The 19,231-nt window shown below is 36.6% G+C and overlaps 1 protein-coding gene across 1 annotated transcript in view; it reads left to right on the forward strand.

Annotated features, from left to right (window-relative positions):
- Ar (androgen receptor) overlaps positions 1-19,231 on the forward strand; it is a 169,602-nt gene that overhangs the window by 125,048 nt on the left and 25,323 nt on the right. Inside the window, exon 4 of the mRNA XM_004661005.2 lies at positions 11,799-11,915. Within this exon, the coding sequence (XP_004661062.2) occupies positions 11,799-11,915 (117 nt within the window). The remainder of the gene's footprint in view (positions 1-11,798; positions 11,916-19,231) is intronic.

Below are 19,231 nucleotides of genomic sequence, written 5' to 3' on the forward strand. Positions count from 1 at the left end.
GTGACTAATAAATTATAAATTTCACAACCTGCTTCATATGTCAATCTTGGCTCTTTCCAACCTCCATGCCTTTTTAAACACATCATCCTCTCTGCCTGGAATGTGCTCAAGTGCTTTGTTTATTCAGCAAAGTTCTGTTTCCTTCAAGAATATTCTTTCTGTGGAATGTAACTTCTACCAAATTTTTCATCTGAGGAGTTTAATATATGTTAGCTGTTAGCATTTTCTCTCTATGCCGTTTATTATCCTGTTATTTTTTTTTCCTGGTGACATTTTATAACAACTGCTACTCTTTCTTCTAAGATTTTGTACATCTATTAGTTCCTATCTTTCAAAATTCACCCATATGCACTTCCATATTGACATTTCTAACACAATATTTAGTGATTGCCTATGTATGCATAATAGCAATTGTATTGAAAACATTATTTCATGTAAATGTTACAGTAGATTTGTGTCTTAAATCCATTTTACAGAAGGTGAAATATATGTCTAGAGAAGTCAAATATTTTGCACCATGTTGCAACTAGTAAGTAACAGAGAAAGTGCTTAAACATAAACCTGTCACTCTACCATACTCCACCTCTTCCTGACTATTCTACATTAGCTCCTCTCTTTTTCTGGAGTTTCCAGTGATTTCTCTACAAGTGTTTTACCTTAATCTTTCAATACCATTTTGAGCTTTCCTAGGAACAGAAATCAATTTTGATGTTTTTTATTGTGCTGAGTATATCACATTGCAACTTCCTAAGAAGTGGGGGGGATACACAAAACAATTTTGGGAGAAGCAGGTACCTACCCTTCTCCCCCACCCCCCTACTCTCCCACTCAGTAGTACTAATATTCTCAATGGAATATCAGTGACTTGAGATAGAAATAATATATTTTTGTGTTTTTTCTTGAAGCTGTCATGTAGCACACTATTACTTTAATTAACCAAACTTGGATTCTCACCCTTTCCCTTCCATTCCTTTGCTCTACTCATCCCTCCCTTGCCATTCTTTCCTCTTCCATTCATGCACCTCTCTTCTCCTTCCCCATCTACTCTGTGCCTCTCTTCAATTTTTCCCCTCTCCAACTTTTCATCCTTTCCCTCCCATTCCCTGCCCTCTCCCTTCTCTTCTTCTCCCCCTCTTTTCCATCTTCCTCTTCCCCTTTCTGCCTCTCTCCTTCCCTATCCCTCTTTATTTTTTGTCAAATAAAATATGAGGTTGACAAGGGACATACTACAATTATTTACCCTCCCTTCCCCTCCCTGGGATTTTACCTATGGCCTCACATTTGCTAGGCTATCTTTCTACCACTGAGCTATATCTCCTCCTAACTGGATTTAAGGTTTATCATATTCTAATAGGATTTGCCTCATATGAATTAGTGACATTTTCAAGTGGGTTGAGTTGAAGCTCATCTCTAGCTGAGACTATAGCCTGACTTTATTTTTCTCCCTATTTACTCCTCCCCTTCTTTTGAAAGCACAACCTACCAAATATTCAAATCAATTTTTACCTTACTGGTTGACAAATATTTAAGCAATTGGTGGCTAGTTTTGAGTAAAGTTTGGGAAGTTGAACAGTGTTTTATTCTGATTTTGAGTAGGAAAAAGTACATTAATATTTGTCGTGAAGCAATTGTCAATGTGAATTTTTAGGAAATGAAATCAGAACAGTGCCCAGAAGCAGAGCACAGATTAAATTTGATCTCAGGTTGAAATATGATGTTTTAGATGTATAGATGTAATAGAAAATTATAGATGACTTTTTATTTTAGAACTAGATAAGAAGAAAATTCTGGATAAATTGATCAAAGTTCTTTCTTGTGGACCACTTAGCAGATAAACAACATTAATTTTAATTCTTGAGTGCTGCACCATAAAGATTTCAGCAGCTACTTCAGCTATGATTCGCTCTCGTTGAATGTCACATGATTTAGAAGAATGCTCACCATACTAAATTCTCATTTATTAATACCTAAAATATGCTACATGTGTCACATATTTTAATCATCATTGCTTTTGCAAAGATGAATCATCTAGTCCTCATTCTATACCAGAATGGCTTTGCTATTTGCAAAGGTCAAATTCAAGGTCAAATTCCTAGGACTTACAAGCAAGGCCTGAACCTAAGATAGTACTCCTATTACCATACCATACTGTTTTCCCAACTAACAAATATGAAAGACTACTAATGAAATTTACTATATATAACTCATGGCTTCTTAGTTTCTGGGATGAATATTCATTTTGAGAGATTATTGAATTCCATTATTCCAATCAATCATTTTATATGAAGAAATTGAGCTTCTGAGGAAAGCACTGTCTTCGCTGAGGCTGATCACTAAGCCAGTGAAGGTAAGCCATAATGTAGACCTTGCCTCATTCCAAAATGTTCATATATTTTTTGTCTTATTATAGCTTTAGATGAACTTATGTTATCTCTTACTAGATTCCAAGCACCTAAAAAGCACCTAAAATTATTATGCAGATGCAGTGTAGTGAATAGGCAACACACCTGCTCTTAATGATGACTGTAAATTGGGAAGAGTGTGCTGGGAGCAGTTTTTCTTGGTTTCTTCACACCGAAGTTATTACAAACTCTAACCTTTTTATTATGTATATAGATGCATCTATTGAATCCCATTGAAGAGAAAGAATTTGGCCCAAGGTTATAGAAACACTTGTAACATACATGGTACTGTTAAAACTTACATTTGGGCTGGAGAGATGGCTTGGCGGTTAAGCACTTGCCTGTGAAGCCTAAGGACCCCGGTTCAAGGCTCAGTTCCCCAGGACCCACGTTAGCCAGATGCACAAGGGGGCACACACATCTGGAGTTAGTTTGCAGTGGCTAGAAGCCCTGGCGTGCCCACTCTCCTCTCTCTCTCTCTCTCTCTGCCTCCTTCACTCTCTGTCTGTGGCTCTCAAATAAATAAGTAAAAATAAAAACAAAAAAATTAAAAACCTTACATTTAAAGTAGGCAGTACACTTATATGTTATAAAAAATTAAATTATGAAATCATTATACCCTTTCCAGTGTCTTGTGACTCAAGTGTTCCCTCTAAGGGCCTGGTGGAGTTTCAGCCATTTGGTCTGCCTTTTAGGATGTAGAATTTTATGGTACCATTGCTGTTTGGGTCTAGATTTGTATCCCACACCCCCTCTCTTGTCCTCCCTTCCCTCCCCACCCACCCTATTGTCTAGTCCTCTAGATGTTTGCTAGGTATGTCAGAATCTTGGGTAGATTAAGGTTAGGTGCTGTAAAACTCACAACATGAGACAGAACTTAAAGAAGACAGCTTGAGAGCATAAAACTTAAGTTTGTGCTAAGGAGAGGTAAGGTTGGCAGAAGTGAGCTGGGACATTCTTCACAGATTTATACTTGGTGATTTGAGCCTGGTACTTCTCCAGATTACCTATCCAAATCCCAAGTGGACAGCACCATCTGTTTGGTATCCTAATATAAGTAGTTTTTACCTTACAAAATCCTTACCTCAGTTCTTACCTTGAACCTCATTTGTTTCCAGAGAAGTAAAAGTGGGAGGGGAGTTGGGAACTGTGACATGCTTCTAATATCAAACATTCATCATTATTAATCTAGTGTCAGCTACAAAACTCCCTAGAAGTTGACTCACTGCAATGTCTCTCTCCTAGCTGGTCATATGCAATATTGACATTTAAAAACTCCCATTAATCACACATTACCCCCAATTAAATCAGAGGGACCAGTAGTGTGACAAGGTATCAACATTTTGTAAGTGCCCTGGTAATGGTTCTTATTCACAGCTGAGTTTGAGAATTACTATTCTGCACAACCTGCTCTTTCTATATCATTAACTTTATATGCTACCTCATCTCATTCATCATATTACAGCCACAATGGCCAAATTGTTATATAAAGTACACAAATTAATATGCATATGTTCCCTCTCCTACTATGTTGGTCTCTGCCCAGCTTACAAATCCTAAGGAAGTCCCCACAACCCCACCCACACACACAACCAAACACACCTCCTGAATTATCTCCTCCATTCTATTTAATCACACCACCTTATTCTCTTGTTGTTGTATGTCAATATCTTAAAAGATACAATTTATTATGCATGTATTGTCTATGTACTTCCACTAAGACAGTGCCTAAGGCTTTTGGCTGTCCTATTCACTAATGTTTCTTCCTGTTGCCTAGTGTAGTGCCTAGAGCATAATGCACACACATTCAAAGACTATGCTTTAACTCTTAGAGGATAATTACTGAAGATCATCTATGACTAAACTCATTGAAGGATTTAAATACTTCAAAATGTTCAAGGCTATATCATAGGACATGATATTCAAAGTTATTCATGTACTAGCTACCATGTAGTGGATTCTCCTCACTTTCCATTTCCTGTCCTATTGAAGAAAGAGGCCAGTGTGAAGCTAGGGGAGATGATCTGGACCCAGATACTGCAGAGTTTGCTTTAGTAGAGAAGTGTATTTGTATATGAGAAATGTATGTATACTTTGAGGAAAGGACAAAAGACAGAATGTTTCTGAATAAGTTAGACCCCAAAAAGTGAACAAAGCACAATGTTTAGAAAAGAGTTGCTAATAGACAGAAATAAAATACAGACACAGACTTACCAGCTTCACATATAACCTTTCTAATGTATCTAATATGGTTCCTTTTCCAGACCATTTTCACAAACATTCTTAATTGTTTGTGAAAAGTGCGATTTTTTTACACTCGTGATTTAGATTAAGAAACAGTACACAGATTTCCTTTATATATAAAACAGTGGAGGTGGGATTTAACCAGAAGTCACATTGTAGGGTACCAACTCTGGGGCTCACTGAAGATCCATCCATGGCATTATGTTAGCTGCCACCTGGGTCTGTAAGATAAGAGAGACTCAGGAGATAACTGACTTCCCTAGAGTCACAGTGATCTTGCCCCCTCACAGGACACTGGCCTTTTGTCAGGGCACAAATTGTGTACCTAGAATGATCTATCCTGTTCCATATAACCAAGAACTGTAACTTGATAGAAAAAAAAAAATAGCTAGGGCAGTGCTTGGTAGAAAAACTTCCACGTAAGAGGAATAGATTTTGAAAATGTGGTATATAAAATGTACACAGTGATTTTTTTTCAGTCATGAAGAAGAAAGTGTTGTTATTTTCAAGGAAAAGGATATAACTGGATATAATTACAATCCTATTAATTGAATTAAGTCAGTCATAAAAAGATAAGTATTTGTGCATCCTAGGATTTATATAAACACACAAAATCATCAATGTATATATGACATGAAAGTAGAATCAGAGTTATGTATTATATAGGCTATGTATTGTGTTTATTTGTCTTGTTTCTTTGATTAATTGACTAATACCAAATTATTATAATTGACATGTCTTAGCAATTTAAATGCTTATTAGAGAATTATTAGTATTCTTTTCCACAAATATTTTGACATTAACACACATAATATTCCTTCAAATATACTTTGGCATTTTTAAGTCAACATTTTTCATGGATTGTTCTAATTTTTCTATATTTTAATCTATTTTTTTCCTGGTAAGGACTCATTCTAGCTCAGGCCAACCTGTATTTCACTATGTGGTCTTAGGGTGGCCTTGAACTCACAGTGATCCTTGTACGTCTGCCTCCCGAGTGCTGGGATTAAAGGTGCACACCACCATGCCTGGCTTATATTTTTAATCTTATTTTAACTGGCATATGGAGATTTAGGTATCATTCATTCTGGAATTTTCAAATACAATTTCTTTTTGTTGATGACCATCACCCAATTCTTTCCCTCCATACCAGTCGCCCCTGTATCACATGTATCTTTTTCATTTAAATTTATAGAATTCATTAAGTGAAAACTGAAATCCTTACAATATTGTATCTTCTCGTTAAAAGAACAAAGAACATCTTTTCATTTAATTTAGTCTTTCTCTTATATACCTCAATAAAGTTTTTATTTTGTCCATGTAAGTCCCATATTAACAGTCTCCATATACTTACCTCTTATGTCAATAATGAAAATGATAGTTCAATCCTTTCTTTGTTTCTATGATACTAGTAGTGGGTAACTCCCCTACCTTACCTTTTACTCCACTTATCTTTATTTTTGTAGAATGAACATATGGAAAGAAGCTTAATTAGAATTTTGACATCAAATCATATGCATGGGTATGTCATAACAGAAAACAAAATTAGAGAGGCTATAGAAAAAAATCTAAAGATTATCTCATGGCATGAGTTCCTCCTGGGGCTAGAATCATATTTATGGTTTATGATAGGAGAATAGGACCAAAGAGAGACATAGAATTCTATCAGGCAGAAAAGAATTTCAGAGCCATATCACATGCAGAGTATCTCATGTCAGCCTGTTACATGATCATTTATAGTAGTTGAGGGGTTTCTAACAAAACACTTATAAAGCACTGAAAAGAGTGCTATGTTTTAGCTCTAGAGTGTATGCTTGCATGCCTCAAAATGAGATGGGATGTTTGTAATTTTTCCAGTCATTTCACAATTTCTGTGAGACCTTGATAGTAGGCTGTTGATATAATTTTGCTGTTGAAAAGTCAACAGTTAAACATCAGAGGTTTGTGTTTTGTCTCTGATGACTGGGGGTTAGATAGGTATTTGTATTCTCTTTATTGTTTAGTCACCTCAAGTATAGCAAAGGAACATATAAACTTCTAGAATAAACTTAGAGCAAACCCAGATCCCACTTAACACACTTCCCTGTCAACTGAACATACAGACACTACCCACAGGGCCATGCACTTCCTAGATTAAAAAAAAAAAATGTCTAACACCTAAAATGTTTTGTCTTCAGACTGCCATCACCCATAACATGTCTCCAATATATGTAGTTTCCAAATATTGGACCAACTCTACCTCAAACTTGCTGTGGTTTGGTGCAAATCAGTATGTCATACCCATTTTCAAAACCTAGAAAGTAGGTTGGGGAAATTTGGGGAATTTTACTAGAAAGCTTGTTCTATCCTTTGAGCTAAGAGATTCTGTGTTTCTAATTTTCCCTGGCAAAGATACAAGGAGATATATAATCAATTTTCTGGAAGACTCTCTTAACAGAGTACAGAAAAATAATAATTTAAAACGTAATTCAAGAAAATATTAAGAAACCACTTTGCAAAGATATCACAGGAGAGGAATTCAAGCCTTTATGCAAGAGTAGGATTTATGGGACCAGTTTCTAGAACTATTTCCTATTTGTTGGATCCGTGGCCCTAGAGCAAAACCACAAATGTGATGACAGGCAGATGCTGAGTCTTTTTGAGTGTTGTGGTTTGAATGTGAATGTATTTCCCACATAGTGTGAGGTATTTTTGATAAAATTTGAAACTTATGTCTTGTTGCAGTCAGATTCACATTGCTGGAAGAAAGCACCTGACCAAGAGTAGCTTGTGGGGATAAAAGGGTTTATTTTAGCTTGCAGACTTGAGTGGAAACTCCATGATGGCAGGGGAAAATGATGGCATGAGCATAGGGTGGACATCACCTCCTGGGCAACATCAGATGGACAACAGAAGCAAGGCAGTGTGACAAATGCTGGCAAAGGGAAGCTGGCTATACTACCCATAAGCCTGCCACAACAATATATGACATCCAGAAGGATCCAATTCCAAACTAGCCACCAGCTGGGGTACTAAGCATTCAGAGACATAAGTTTATAAATGACATCTGAATCCAACCACCATATGTCTTAAGCTGGTAAAGCCTTACAGAAGGGGGTGGGGGACGGTTGTGGTAGTCCAGCCCTGAGGTGTGCTCAGAGCCAGGTTTCAGCTCTAGCTATTCATGTTTCCTGGCTCTTGATTGTCTCTCTTCTCTGCATCTGTGGAAGTAAGCCAGCTTCTTCCACCATGGTGGAACTTCTCCTGGATTTTGTGAACCTGAAATAAACCCTTTCCTTCCACAAGCTTCTTTTAGTCAGGTGTTTATTGCAGGTGAAAAAAAAAAGATTAAGGTACTTGCCTGTGAAGATTAAGGACCCAGGTCTGATTTCCCTGTACCCATATAAACTAGATGCACAAGTGGCTAGAGCCCCTGGTATGCCCATTCTCTCTATATGCCTCCCAATCTCCGCCCCCCTCATAAATAAAATAGTTTTTAAAAGGAATGCAAATGCAACAATGAGCATAGATTTGTAAAAAAAAAAATCATTAACACAATACTTTAAAACTAAATTCAACAGCATGTCAGGATATCATTCACAATGAACAAATAAGATTTATTTCTGGGTTTCAAGGATGGTTCAACATACAAATCAGTAAGTGAAGGATGTCATATCAATAGAATGAAGGGCAAAAATGATAAGCTCATTTCAGTAAAGTCATAAAAATACATTTGATGAGCTGGAGAGATGGTTTAGTGGTTACGCGCTTACCTGTGAAGCCTAAGGACCCCGGTTCAAGGCTCAATTCCCCAGGACTCATGTTCCCAGATGCTCAAGGTGACGCACACATCTGGAGTTCCTTTGCAGTGGCTGGAGGCCCTGGTGCACCCATTCTATCTGCCTCTTTCTCTTTATGTCTGTTGCTCTCAAATAAATAAGTAAAATTAAACAAAAGAATATTTTTAAAATATGTTTGATAAAATCCAACATCCTTTCTTAACAAAAAAAGCTCAACAAATTATATATAGAATGAATGTTTCTTAACATATTTTAAAGTCATATGTAACAAGCTTATAGTTAAAACCATACTCAGTGGGCCAGAAAAGAAGACAAGGAGACCCACTGTCATTACTTATATTCAATATAATGCTGGAAGACCTAATACCAAATTCATCATAATAAGCTTCATTTCCTTTATCATGAGGGCATATAATAATCCTGTACACTTGTTTTGCCAAATAATGTTACTTAAATTTTATAAACAAATTAAATGGGAAGACATTATTATTATTAAGAATTTTGAAAACTTCATCCATATAGGTAGAGAAATGGAAAAAATAGAAATACAGGGATTTATTTCATTTATGAAATGAAAGAAATATGCTGGAAGAAACTAAGATATTTACTCCATCCTGTACTTCATCCTTAATCATAACTAATCACATGAGTCATAGTCATATTTTTAGGACTTCCAGAATAAGACTTGTTTAATAGCCATCTTTGAAATTCTGTTTTGTCTCTATTAATTGTTATTTCAAACATTAAATTCATCATTCTACATAATAATAAGTACATGCTGTTTATGGGTGCACATGTGATGTATGCTTAATAGTCTCGTGCATATATGCACAGATAATTCAGAGTTCTAAGGCGTGTGTGCACACACATCTGTACATTCATGCATGTAACAATGTAGATCTATACATAAGCATATTTGTGCCCAAATTGCATATGGCTTCAGCATCGATGCCTCTTCATAACACCATGAACTTTTTGGAGGGTTCTGGAAAGCAAAGAGGCTAAACAGATTGCTCTAGATTTAAGATGTAATGTTACATTCAAAGTACAGACTGAAACAAAAACAGGCCGTTATGTCAGTTAATGTCTAGTTTACTAATAATACTAAGGAGGCATGGATGAAAATCTTTGCAAGTGCATTACAAGTGAAATCCAGGCATTCTTCGTGATTCCAGGAGCTGGAAAATGTTTTAATGATTTTCTAGTCCAACCTTTTTCATATTATCCTTGGGGTCTAGAGGAGGAAAAACGATTTGTTCAAGATCATGTACTGAGTTAGTGATAAGGTGGAACATGGATTCAGATCTTATGGTTTATAATCCAGTTCTCTTATCTGAGAATTGGATATTTTTCCTAAGAAAGTTTTCTTCTGTTGTCAAATAAGTAGTATGATGTCTGTCATATAGCGGATGCTCAGTAAATGCATATTTAATAGGAAATGATGCTGATTATACTGGGTGTTGCAGTCCGGTTCGCATTGCTGGTAGAAATCATCCAACCAAGAGCAGCTTGTGGGAAAAAGAGATTTATTTTGGCTTACAGGCTCGAGGGTAAGCTCCACATGGCAGGGGGAAATGATGGCATGAGCAGAGGGTGGACATCACCCCCTGGCCAACAGAAGGTGGACCACAGCAACAGGAGGGTGTGCCAAACACTGGCATGGGGAAACTGGCTATAAAGCCCATAAGCCTGCCCCCAACAATACACTCCCTCCATGAGGCATTAATTCCCAAATATCCATCAGCTGGGTATCTAGCATTCAGAACACCTAAGTTTATGGGGAACACCTGAATCAAACCACCACACTGGGATTTATAATCAGTCCTGGATAAATGTTAAATTATATGTATTTTAAGGCACCTTGTTTCATAGGAGAGTATAATTTGTGATTAAGGAAATGATCTGAGTTGTCACATAAAATAAACCCAATTTCAGGTTTTATTTATTGGCAGAAAATGTGAGAGGGAAAATACCAGGGACATGGGAAAGAAATGACAGAAGAATACACCTGCTCAGTTTGGAGCAGGGATGTAGGTATATTTCAGAGTACCTGAGGATGGATATTTTTCTTTATTTCTATTGATGGTACTGTTTGTTTATGTAGTTTATGTTGTGTATATGTATTGAGAGTCCACGTATATCAAGGGTGTGCCTGGCTTGGAATGGGAGCAAAGGAGCCAAGTATGAGAAAGACACATGGGTGGACCTTCCCATCTTTCTTTGAGTAACACTTATCCCCAGTATCTGAAGAATGGAGGAAGGAAGAGAGAGAGAGAGAGAGAGAGAGAGAGAGAATTAATATTTCTTTCTGTGTATCTCTGATTAGTCAAGATATGTGTGGTTGTGATTTTGTTCCTCTACTTGCTTCAGAAGACTTCCTCTTCTTGCATAGTACAATTTATCACACAAAGTGTAAGTTTTAGTTTGGTTTGGTTTTTACAACTGCAAGTCTGAGAGTATCATCACTAACAATTCATAAGCATTTAGTGGTCCAATAGGGTTATAGAGTTTTATTATTGAAGTTTTACCTGTGTTGGTATTATGAAAAAAATAAACATCTTATTTGCTCAAGTATGAGTCTATTTATGATTACAATGTAAGGGTATAATACATTGAGCCCACATTTTCATGGTGCCATGCTCAACAGTGGTAATTTCTACAAATAGTCATTTTCCCATGGCATTCTTGGTATTCACTCAAGGTAAAGCATCTCTTTTTTAAAAACAGTAAGTGGTCCTAATAATGGAAGTATTATCAGGACTTGCATTCATATTGTCAAAAGCCAGCTACAAATACCAAGCAATATGGCAGAGAATTAAGTCACCCATTCAAACTTTTATTGAAAATTGTTATACATGAAATAATGTATTTGGGTCTTAATCCCCTCCCATAACTTTATTTTGTCCTCCCTCATAACCTTCCACTGAACCCCTTCTTCCCAACTAATCACTCTTCTATTTTATCTCCTTTTGCCCTCCTCTCTCATAATGACAACAAGCTGATTAGTCCAATACTGTACAGGTAACCAAAGTCATTGTGATGGCATGAATATAATGTCCATTTTATGTCCCATCTTAATCAGGTGTTGATCACAATGGCTGGTCATGTGGGCCTATGCAGGGTTAAAGAGAGAGTAAGCCACCCTTTTAAAAATATATTCTGTAAAAAAAAAATAAAATATATATATATATATATATATATATATATATATATATATATATATATTCTGTGTGATTAAGTTTATTTGAGCTATTGCCTGTCAATTTCTATCATCTGGTAATATATATTTTCATGTCTATTACCCAGAAATACTAGAGAAAAAAACTCTGGAGGCACATTAACCTGTTTGTTATTCTTTTATTTGTTCTTCCAGGGAAACAGAAGTATCTGTGTGCCAGCAGAAATGATTGCACCATTGATAAGTTCCGAAGAAAAAATTGTCCATCATGTCGTCTCCGGAAATGTTATGAAGCAGGGATGACTCTGGGAGGTATGATACTTTCCTTCCTCCTTCTCTGTGTCTTGTACATTCTCTGCCCTTTGCTCTCTAGTTCTGTCTTTAAACATAGACCTCTTTCATGCTTCCAATGGGACCATCCTTATTCTAAACGCAGGCTGACATTAGTGCCCAACATGGCCATTTCAAAGTTGGTGCCTTCTTTGTCCTTAAAGATGCCACTGCTAGCTCTGGAGATGTGCAGCGAAGCATGAAGCATAAAGCAGGATCAGAAGCTAACAGATGCTGAGTTGAGGATGGGCTTAAATGGGCAGAGTTCCATTAGCAATGCATTAGTATGTGTCTAGTGCTGTTCAGGATGAAGGAACTAAGGAGGAGGACAGGGAGGAGGCTAACGATGGTACCAACATGGCTATATATACACTGTGTAAGTAACTAATTTAAAATAAATGAGAAAAATTTAAAAATGCGTGAAGGGAAAAAAAAACAGCCATAGCACAGACTAACGGAATACCTAGTAATGTCCCTTGGTTAACTGGAGTATCTAGTCACATGGAATGGGAAGCTACATTTTTTTCCCTGTGAATAGGCTGCCAGAGAAAATTTCCTATCCTACATCTCCCAGGAATTAATAGACCTTTTAATCCTTCCTTTTTCTTTACTAGTCTATTTATTATTTCCAAAATGAATTTTGCAATGGTATGGTATATCAATAGAAGGTAGATATAGTTCTTTCAAGGATGACCTGATATAATAAGGCTCTGTTTACTTTGAGCTTATGTCTACTATGAGCTCTGTCACCATTCCAAATTGGCTTGATATCAGTTCATTGACACTTAAGTTTCTCCTCTCCAAATTCCTCATCTCTTTATGTTTACATCTGCCCAGGGTCCTCCCTGTTGCCTGCTACTCCCAAACAGATGCATCTTTCATAAGGAAAACAATATTATTAATCAATTTATAAATAAATAATAATCAATATATAAATAAATGGAACTCAAAGAAAGAGAAACCTATCTCTCTTTCTCTCTACTTTCTTTTTTGTTTTTTTTTTTTTTTTGAGGTAGGGTCTCACTCTAGCCAGGCTGACCTGGAATTCACTAGATAATCTCAGGGTGGCCTTGAACTCACAGCGATCCCCCTACCACTGCATCCCGAGTGCTGGGATTAAAGGCGTGCGCCACCACGCCCAGTTTACAAGCTTATTTTCTAACTCTAGAATTGGATAATGTTTGGACTGCCACGTAAATATCTATGTACACCCCTCCTCACAGGCCTGTGTTATTTTTAAGCACAACAAAGTACCTTAAACAAATTGACTCATGCTTAATCTGAAGCAGTTTTAATAGAAGCATCTCAAATAATGTATAATATGCCTAGGAAGTTACTATGTGAGTGACCTTCCAAGCAACCACATCAAATGAACCTCAGATATTAAAAGGGGAAAAAAAACAACCTTGTTATTGCTTGCGTGGTGTGCTATACAGAAATCCTATAATTATGGTCTGAAGTTGGAAGGAAGACACAGGGTTGCAGAGGAGTGCAGACAGCAAGTCAGGAAAGGTGACAGAGGGATTGAGAAAAGTTTTTCCCCATATGAATGTTGCAAGTTTGGGGCAAACATTCTGATGCATTTACCTCTCAATTATTTGGTTCCCTATGAATTATGCTTAAATATTGTCATTTTCAGATAGAGAATCCCCTGGCATTCCTTCTGTTAACAGTTATTGCAAGCCTATGTTGATACAAGTAATGTCTAATGATAGTAAAAGTCCATATTATATTTGAATCCACTTATTAAGACTAGTTCAATTATTAGCCCATATTCTCCATTAAAAATAGTCTTGTGGGGCTGGAGAGATGGCTTAGCGGTTAAGAGCTTGCCTGTGAAGCCTAAGGACCCCGGTTCGAGGCTCGGTTCCCCAGGTCCCACGTTAGCCAGATGCACAAGAGGGCGCATGCGTCTGGAGTTCGTTTGCAGAGGCTGGAAGCCCTGGCGTGCCCATTCTCTCTCTCTCCCTCTATCTGTCTTTCTCTCTGTGTCTGTCGCTCTCAAATAAATAAATAAATAATTTAAAAAAAAATAGTCTTGTGATACAATATAGGGAATCCATTTTGAAAATGAATCTGTGAATTACCAAAAATTTCAGTATACTATATGACAGCCAGGCATAAGTTTGTAAATTAAATAATTTGAAAGTGTGGTACAGTAAATTTACACATTGGGTTTTGGGGGAAAGTCCTCACATTTGAATGGGTTTGTTAAACACAATGTAGAATTGCTGTGAATAGTTTTAATTTCATTTGCATTCCCATGATATATTACTAATATTCTGTTGTGTACAAGGCATAATACAAGGCACTGGAGCTTCAGGTTCACAAACTTCAAGAAAAATATACACAAGAGAAAAGGATTTTTTTTCTTATTGACCAGGTATGGAATTGAGCTTAGGGCATTGTGCATCCTGGACAAGCACTGTACCACAGAGATCATGCCCAGGCTCATCATAGAAAGATTCTTGATGTTGTGCAAATGACCTTACTTTTGGAGTCAGACATACCTCATTTGAAAGTCTAGCTTCATTATTTACTATATGCCCAATATGATCCTCAGTTTTGTTATCTGAAATTTAGGGATGCCATATTCACAGTTTTACAGTGAGGATCATATGATAAGATGATGATGGGCATCTTTCATAAATGACAAAATTGGTAGGCAAATGTAAGGGTGGATTATCATGTAGTGAGGTCACTTAGCTAAGTGAGCTCTTAATATTTTCAAATGGCTTTATATTCATATTAAGTTAGCTTATCATAGAATATGTAACAGTGTCGACAGGCAGAGGAGCACCAGAAATCATTAATGATTATCTTGAATTACAAAATGCCACCAGCATCCTATTTGGATGGTGATTTAAGCAATTAAGAAAATTGAGCCAGGTGTGGTGGTGCACGCCTTTAATTCCAGCACTTGGGAGATAGAGATAGGAGGATTGCTGTGAGTTCTAGGCCACTCTGAGAATTGACTGTGAATTCCAGGTCAGCCTGGGCTAGACTGAGGCCCTACCTCACAAAACCAAACAAAAAAGAAAGAAAATTGTATGTTATTGTTCAAGTATCATATCAGTAAAAACCCAAGTGTTTATTTGATGAACTTGTCATCATATCACTTGACTTCCACAACTTCTTTATAGCTAACTTGCAGATTTAGTGCACTTTGCATCTTTATTCAAACAACTAAGAGAAAAATGAAAGTGTCATTACATAGTGACCCTGGTGAATACACTTTCATTTGGATTCAATATAAACAGTTTCATCACCTTGAATGAGAAGTCATATAGTTTTATTTCCTGCCTCTTCCCACTAAATATAAAAATTATATCTTAAAATAGCAACTAGGAATGTGTCTGTGCACAAATCTGTTCTTTTTTTCTGAGACACAGTTTTCCTATCATAAGACTTGGATGGTGGGTGTCACCAAGGACCTGATATTTGTGATTCTCTATCTAAAACCACAAAGAAAATATTATAAGCTTATCAGCCCTTTTGTGATTATGTATCAACTGCTCCCAGAAGTACAAAGAGGTGAGACTTGATTGCTTTCACACAAACATAATAACATGTGCCTAAACAGTAGTCTGGATGGATAAACTACTGAGGGAGTGGAGGGAAAAAAAAATCTGTCATGGTATCTTAGAGAATCTGGCATTTTGTAGTTAATGGTTGCTTGATGTCAACATCTTATGATCTTTAATATCACTTTGTATACAGTATTTCATTTGCTGGTGATAGAAGCTCTTCAACTCAGAAAAGCTGAACACATATAGCCTGTTCTTTATGTCTTTTTGTTTCTAGTCCTGCCTACCTATTCCTTACTTCTTTTCTTAGCAACTCTTGGTAGTTCTTAAAAGATCTTATGGGAGGGTAAATTTTCCGGTTGGCTCAATGCAGGCTCTCAACTAACCATCCATATAAATAATAGGCTTTTCTTTGTTCATGATTCATTTTTTACTTCTTTTGAAAACTATACATTGCTAATTGCTTGATGAATTTAAATTCCTTTCCTAGTTTTCATTTAAAAATCACTGATCAATAAAACTGTCTGGATAAAGATTTACCCTCCATTGAATTAGCTGTGACTTTCTCATAATACATAGTTAAAATAAATGCAAAGATATCTTTCACTTTGTTCTGCACTTCCCAGGATACACACCCAGTTTCCAAGATGAAATAAGAAAGGAAGAATTGCCCATGATGTCATCTTCTCTTCTGACACTTTCCTTCTTCTAACTTACCACTTACCACTTACATTCCTATTCCTATTATTTCTTTTTGTTTTTTTTTTAACTCGTAATTTGTCTTTGGTAAATAGCATTGTATCTGTTTACTTCCCTTGGACCATGAAATGTTACAGGCCTTTCAATAATTTCAGGTGGAAGCTATCACCCACATAAGGAGAAGGACCATGTAACCCTAGAGCACATGAGAATGCTACATGTGCAGCATTTCCTTCAAGAGTTATTTGAGTTTATAATCCTAATGCCCAGAAAGCTGATACAGTAGGACAACAAAATTTTTGAGATGATACTGAGTTTCATAGTGAGTTACAGGCCAGCCTGGACAATCACATGTGACCTTGTCTCAATAAACAAATAGAAAAAGCTTTGTTTAAAAATCTCATTCCTAATAAGATATTGAGCTCTGCATATGACTGTAAAATCATATATGCAGGTTTTAACAACCTTTATGAATTCTCTAGTTGAGAAGATGTCTCAAGGATCCCCTGGCTATGGTCTGATGTCATCATGGATAGTATGAACATTCTTGTAGTTTCCAGTGTTGAAGAATCCTGATATCAGCTTCCTCATCATTCACCATTCTCAAAAGAAGCCTGGCTTTGTTACTTCAAGATCACATATCCTAAATACAAGAAAATGATTCCAATATTGAAATACTATTTGTGGCATGAGTCTTCACAGTATTTATTCATTCACTTATCAATCCACCATTCAAGTAGACAAGAAATCAGTGTTTTGATCTATAAAACCTCTCATTCATATATCCATTTTATGAGTTCCATTTATTTATTGAGTGAAAACCATGTACCAGACCCTATGCTAAGCATTTGATGGAGGCATAACCAAATAAGACAAGATATTGCTTTAAATATTAAACAAGAAGAAAGATTAATAATGATTATGCCTTATCCTTAAAAATAAGTTGGAAATTATTGGAAAATTTTTAGTGACATGGAAGGGAAGGGACATTTAAGAAAATGGACAAAGTTTGAATAAAGGCACAGAGACACAAAAATGCAAGGAGAATTTAAAGCACAGCAATTAATTTAATGTGGACAGAGATAGGAAAAAAAGAGAATGCAAGCTTTGACCATAAAGAAAATGTACTAGCATATTATGCTTAGAAGTTTGACTTCTGGAAGTTGAAGATTTATGGTCACCAAACAAACATGCTACCTGTTATATTGCTTATTTGTGTGGGTTGTAGACAGCCCCACATTGGTGGGTTGAACATCCAAATCAGGCACAGTTTAGGGGAGAAAGAGTTTGATTTCAAACTTCCAGATCCAGGAGAAAGTTTCATCAGTAGCAGACAAAGCTATTTCTGTGCATCCAAGCAGAAAAAGAAACCATGAGCCAGCAAACACCATAAAGAAGTTAACACAAAACTGACAAGGAGTAGGGAACTGCAGCAAACAAGACCCGCTCAGAGCTCAGACTTCTCTGCATTCATTTGCTCTGGAATTCAGAGCTGCCCCCAAATAAATCCTAGGGCTGGATCCTAGGATCTACTCTCAGTGAAACCTCCTCAGCCAGGTAGTTGGAAAGCAAAGTAACAAGCTTCAATAAAACACCCGAGTCTATGAGGACATATTTTCAAACTATACAGTATATATGTATGTTTGATGAGATTAACAGCATGAACATGATATGAATAAGAATTTACATTTTAGAAAGGGAGATAGTAGACCTTGTAAAGAAAAATTCTCTCTGTGTATGCCTCCTCTTCATCTCTCTGCTTGCAAATAAATAAAGAAAATAGAAATTTCTAACATTAAATTTTGTTAATAACTTAGGATTGATGCTGCCTGGAGCTAGAGTCAGATAAGGGAAAGAAACCTACATATTATGATCTCTCTTTGGAAAATGTATGGACAGATTAACACACCATATATTCTGCTGAATAATGTGATACTTAAGCTGGCATTTTAACTCTGAATTCTCAAATTTAATTCAACTGCAGATCCCCCTTTTCACATAATACATATTTACATCCTATCAACACACTGTTCTATAATATGCTGTAATGACTTCAAGCATCATATGTTCTGATTAATTAGGATTTTGTCTAGCTAGAGTTTAGCAATTCTATTTTGCACTGTGTGATGAGCATTCCTATACCAATCCAGGTCACTCACATGTCACTGAATGACTGAATTATCTATACCTCATGTGTGGCAAGCAGCAAAATGTCACCAAGAATTAACACTGTGAGATCCAGGCATGGTGATGCATGCCTAGAATCCTAGTACTCAAGAAGCTGAAACAGGATCATAAGTTTGAGGCCAGTCTGAGAAACACGGAAAAATTCTATTTCAATATAACAACACCAAACAAAATAATGAGAATTCATTTAGGGGCAAAGGATGTAGCCCAGTGATATAGTTCCTGTAGTTCATGTAAAAGGCCCTGGAATGAACCCCCAGTATTGCGAAACTATAGCAATTAAAAAATAAAACAAATATGGAACTCATTTACTGGGATTTCCTCCTTTCTTTTGACTCTATAGACTGAAGTTATAAAGGTTCTCTGGCTAGGGATTAAGCCCCATTTCTGAGAAGTGTTGCTTCCCAGACACAATTTTCAGATATTAAATGCTCCAACAGCTGTACATCATGACAGTGTGCACAGAGAAGCACAATTTCCGTACATATTTTGGCATCAACCTGTTAGAGCATACACTGAGTACTTAGGACATCAGTGTGTGTGTGTGTGTGTGTGTGTGTGTGTGTGTGTGTGTGTGTGTGTGTAAGAGAGAAAGAAATAAACAGAGAGAGAGGTGTTAGAGATAGAACTCAGAGCCTTATGCATGTTAGGCCAACACCTTGCTACTGAGCTATAACTCCAGCCTTTTTTCTTTTTCAAGAAAAATGTCCCGTGGCATAGTAGAAATAATGAGATTGGCATTGTTTCTAGTACTGTCTCTGCCACTTACTATCTTGATGGCCTGGGGAAAAATCTTTACATATCTCTGTGCCTTGGTTTTCCCAACTGCAAGAATAATAAAAATCTTTTGTATAAAATTGTTATGTGTGTAAATAAACTGGTACA

The sequence above is a fragment of the Jaculus jaculus genome, chromosome X (assembly GCF_020740685.1).
Source record: "Jaculus jaculus isolate mJacJac1 chromosome X, mJacJac1.mat.Y.cur, whole genome shotgun sequence".
Classification (NCBI taxonomy): domain Eukaryota; kingdom Metazoa; phylum Chordata; class Mammalia; order Rodentia; family Dipodidae; genus Jaculus; species Jaculus jaculus.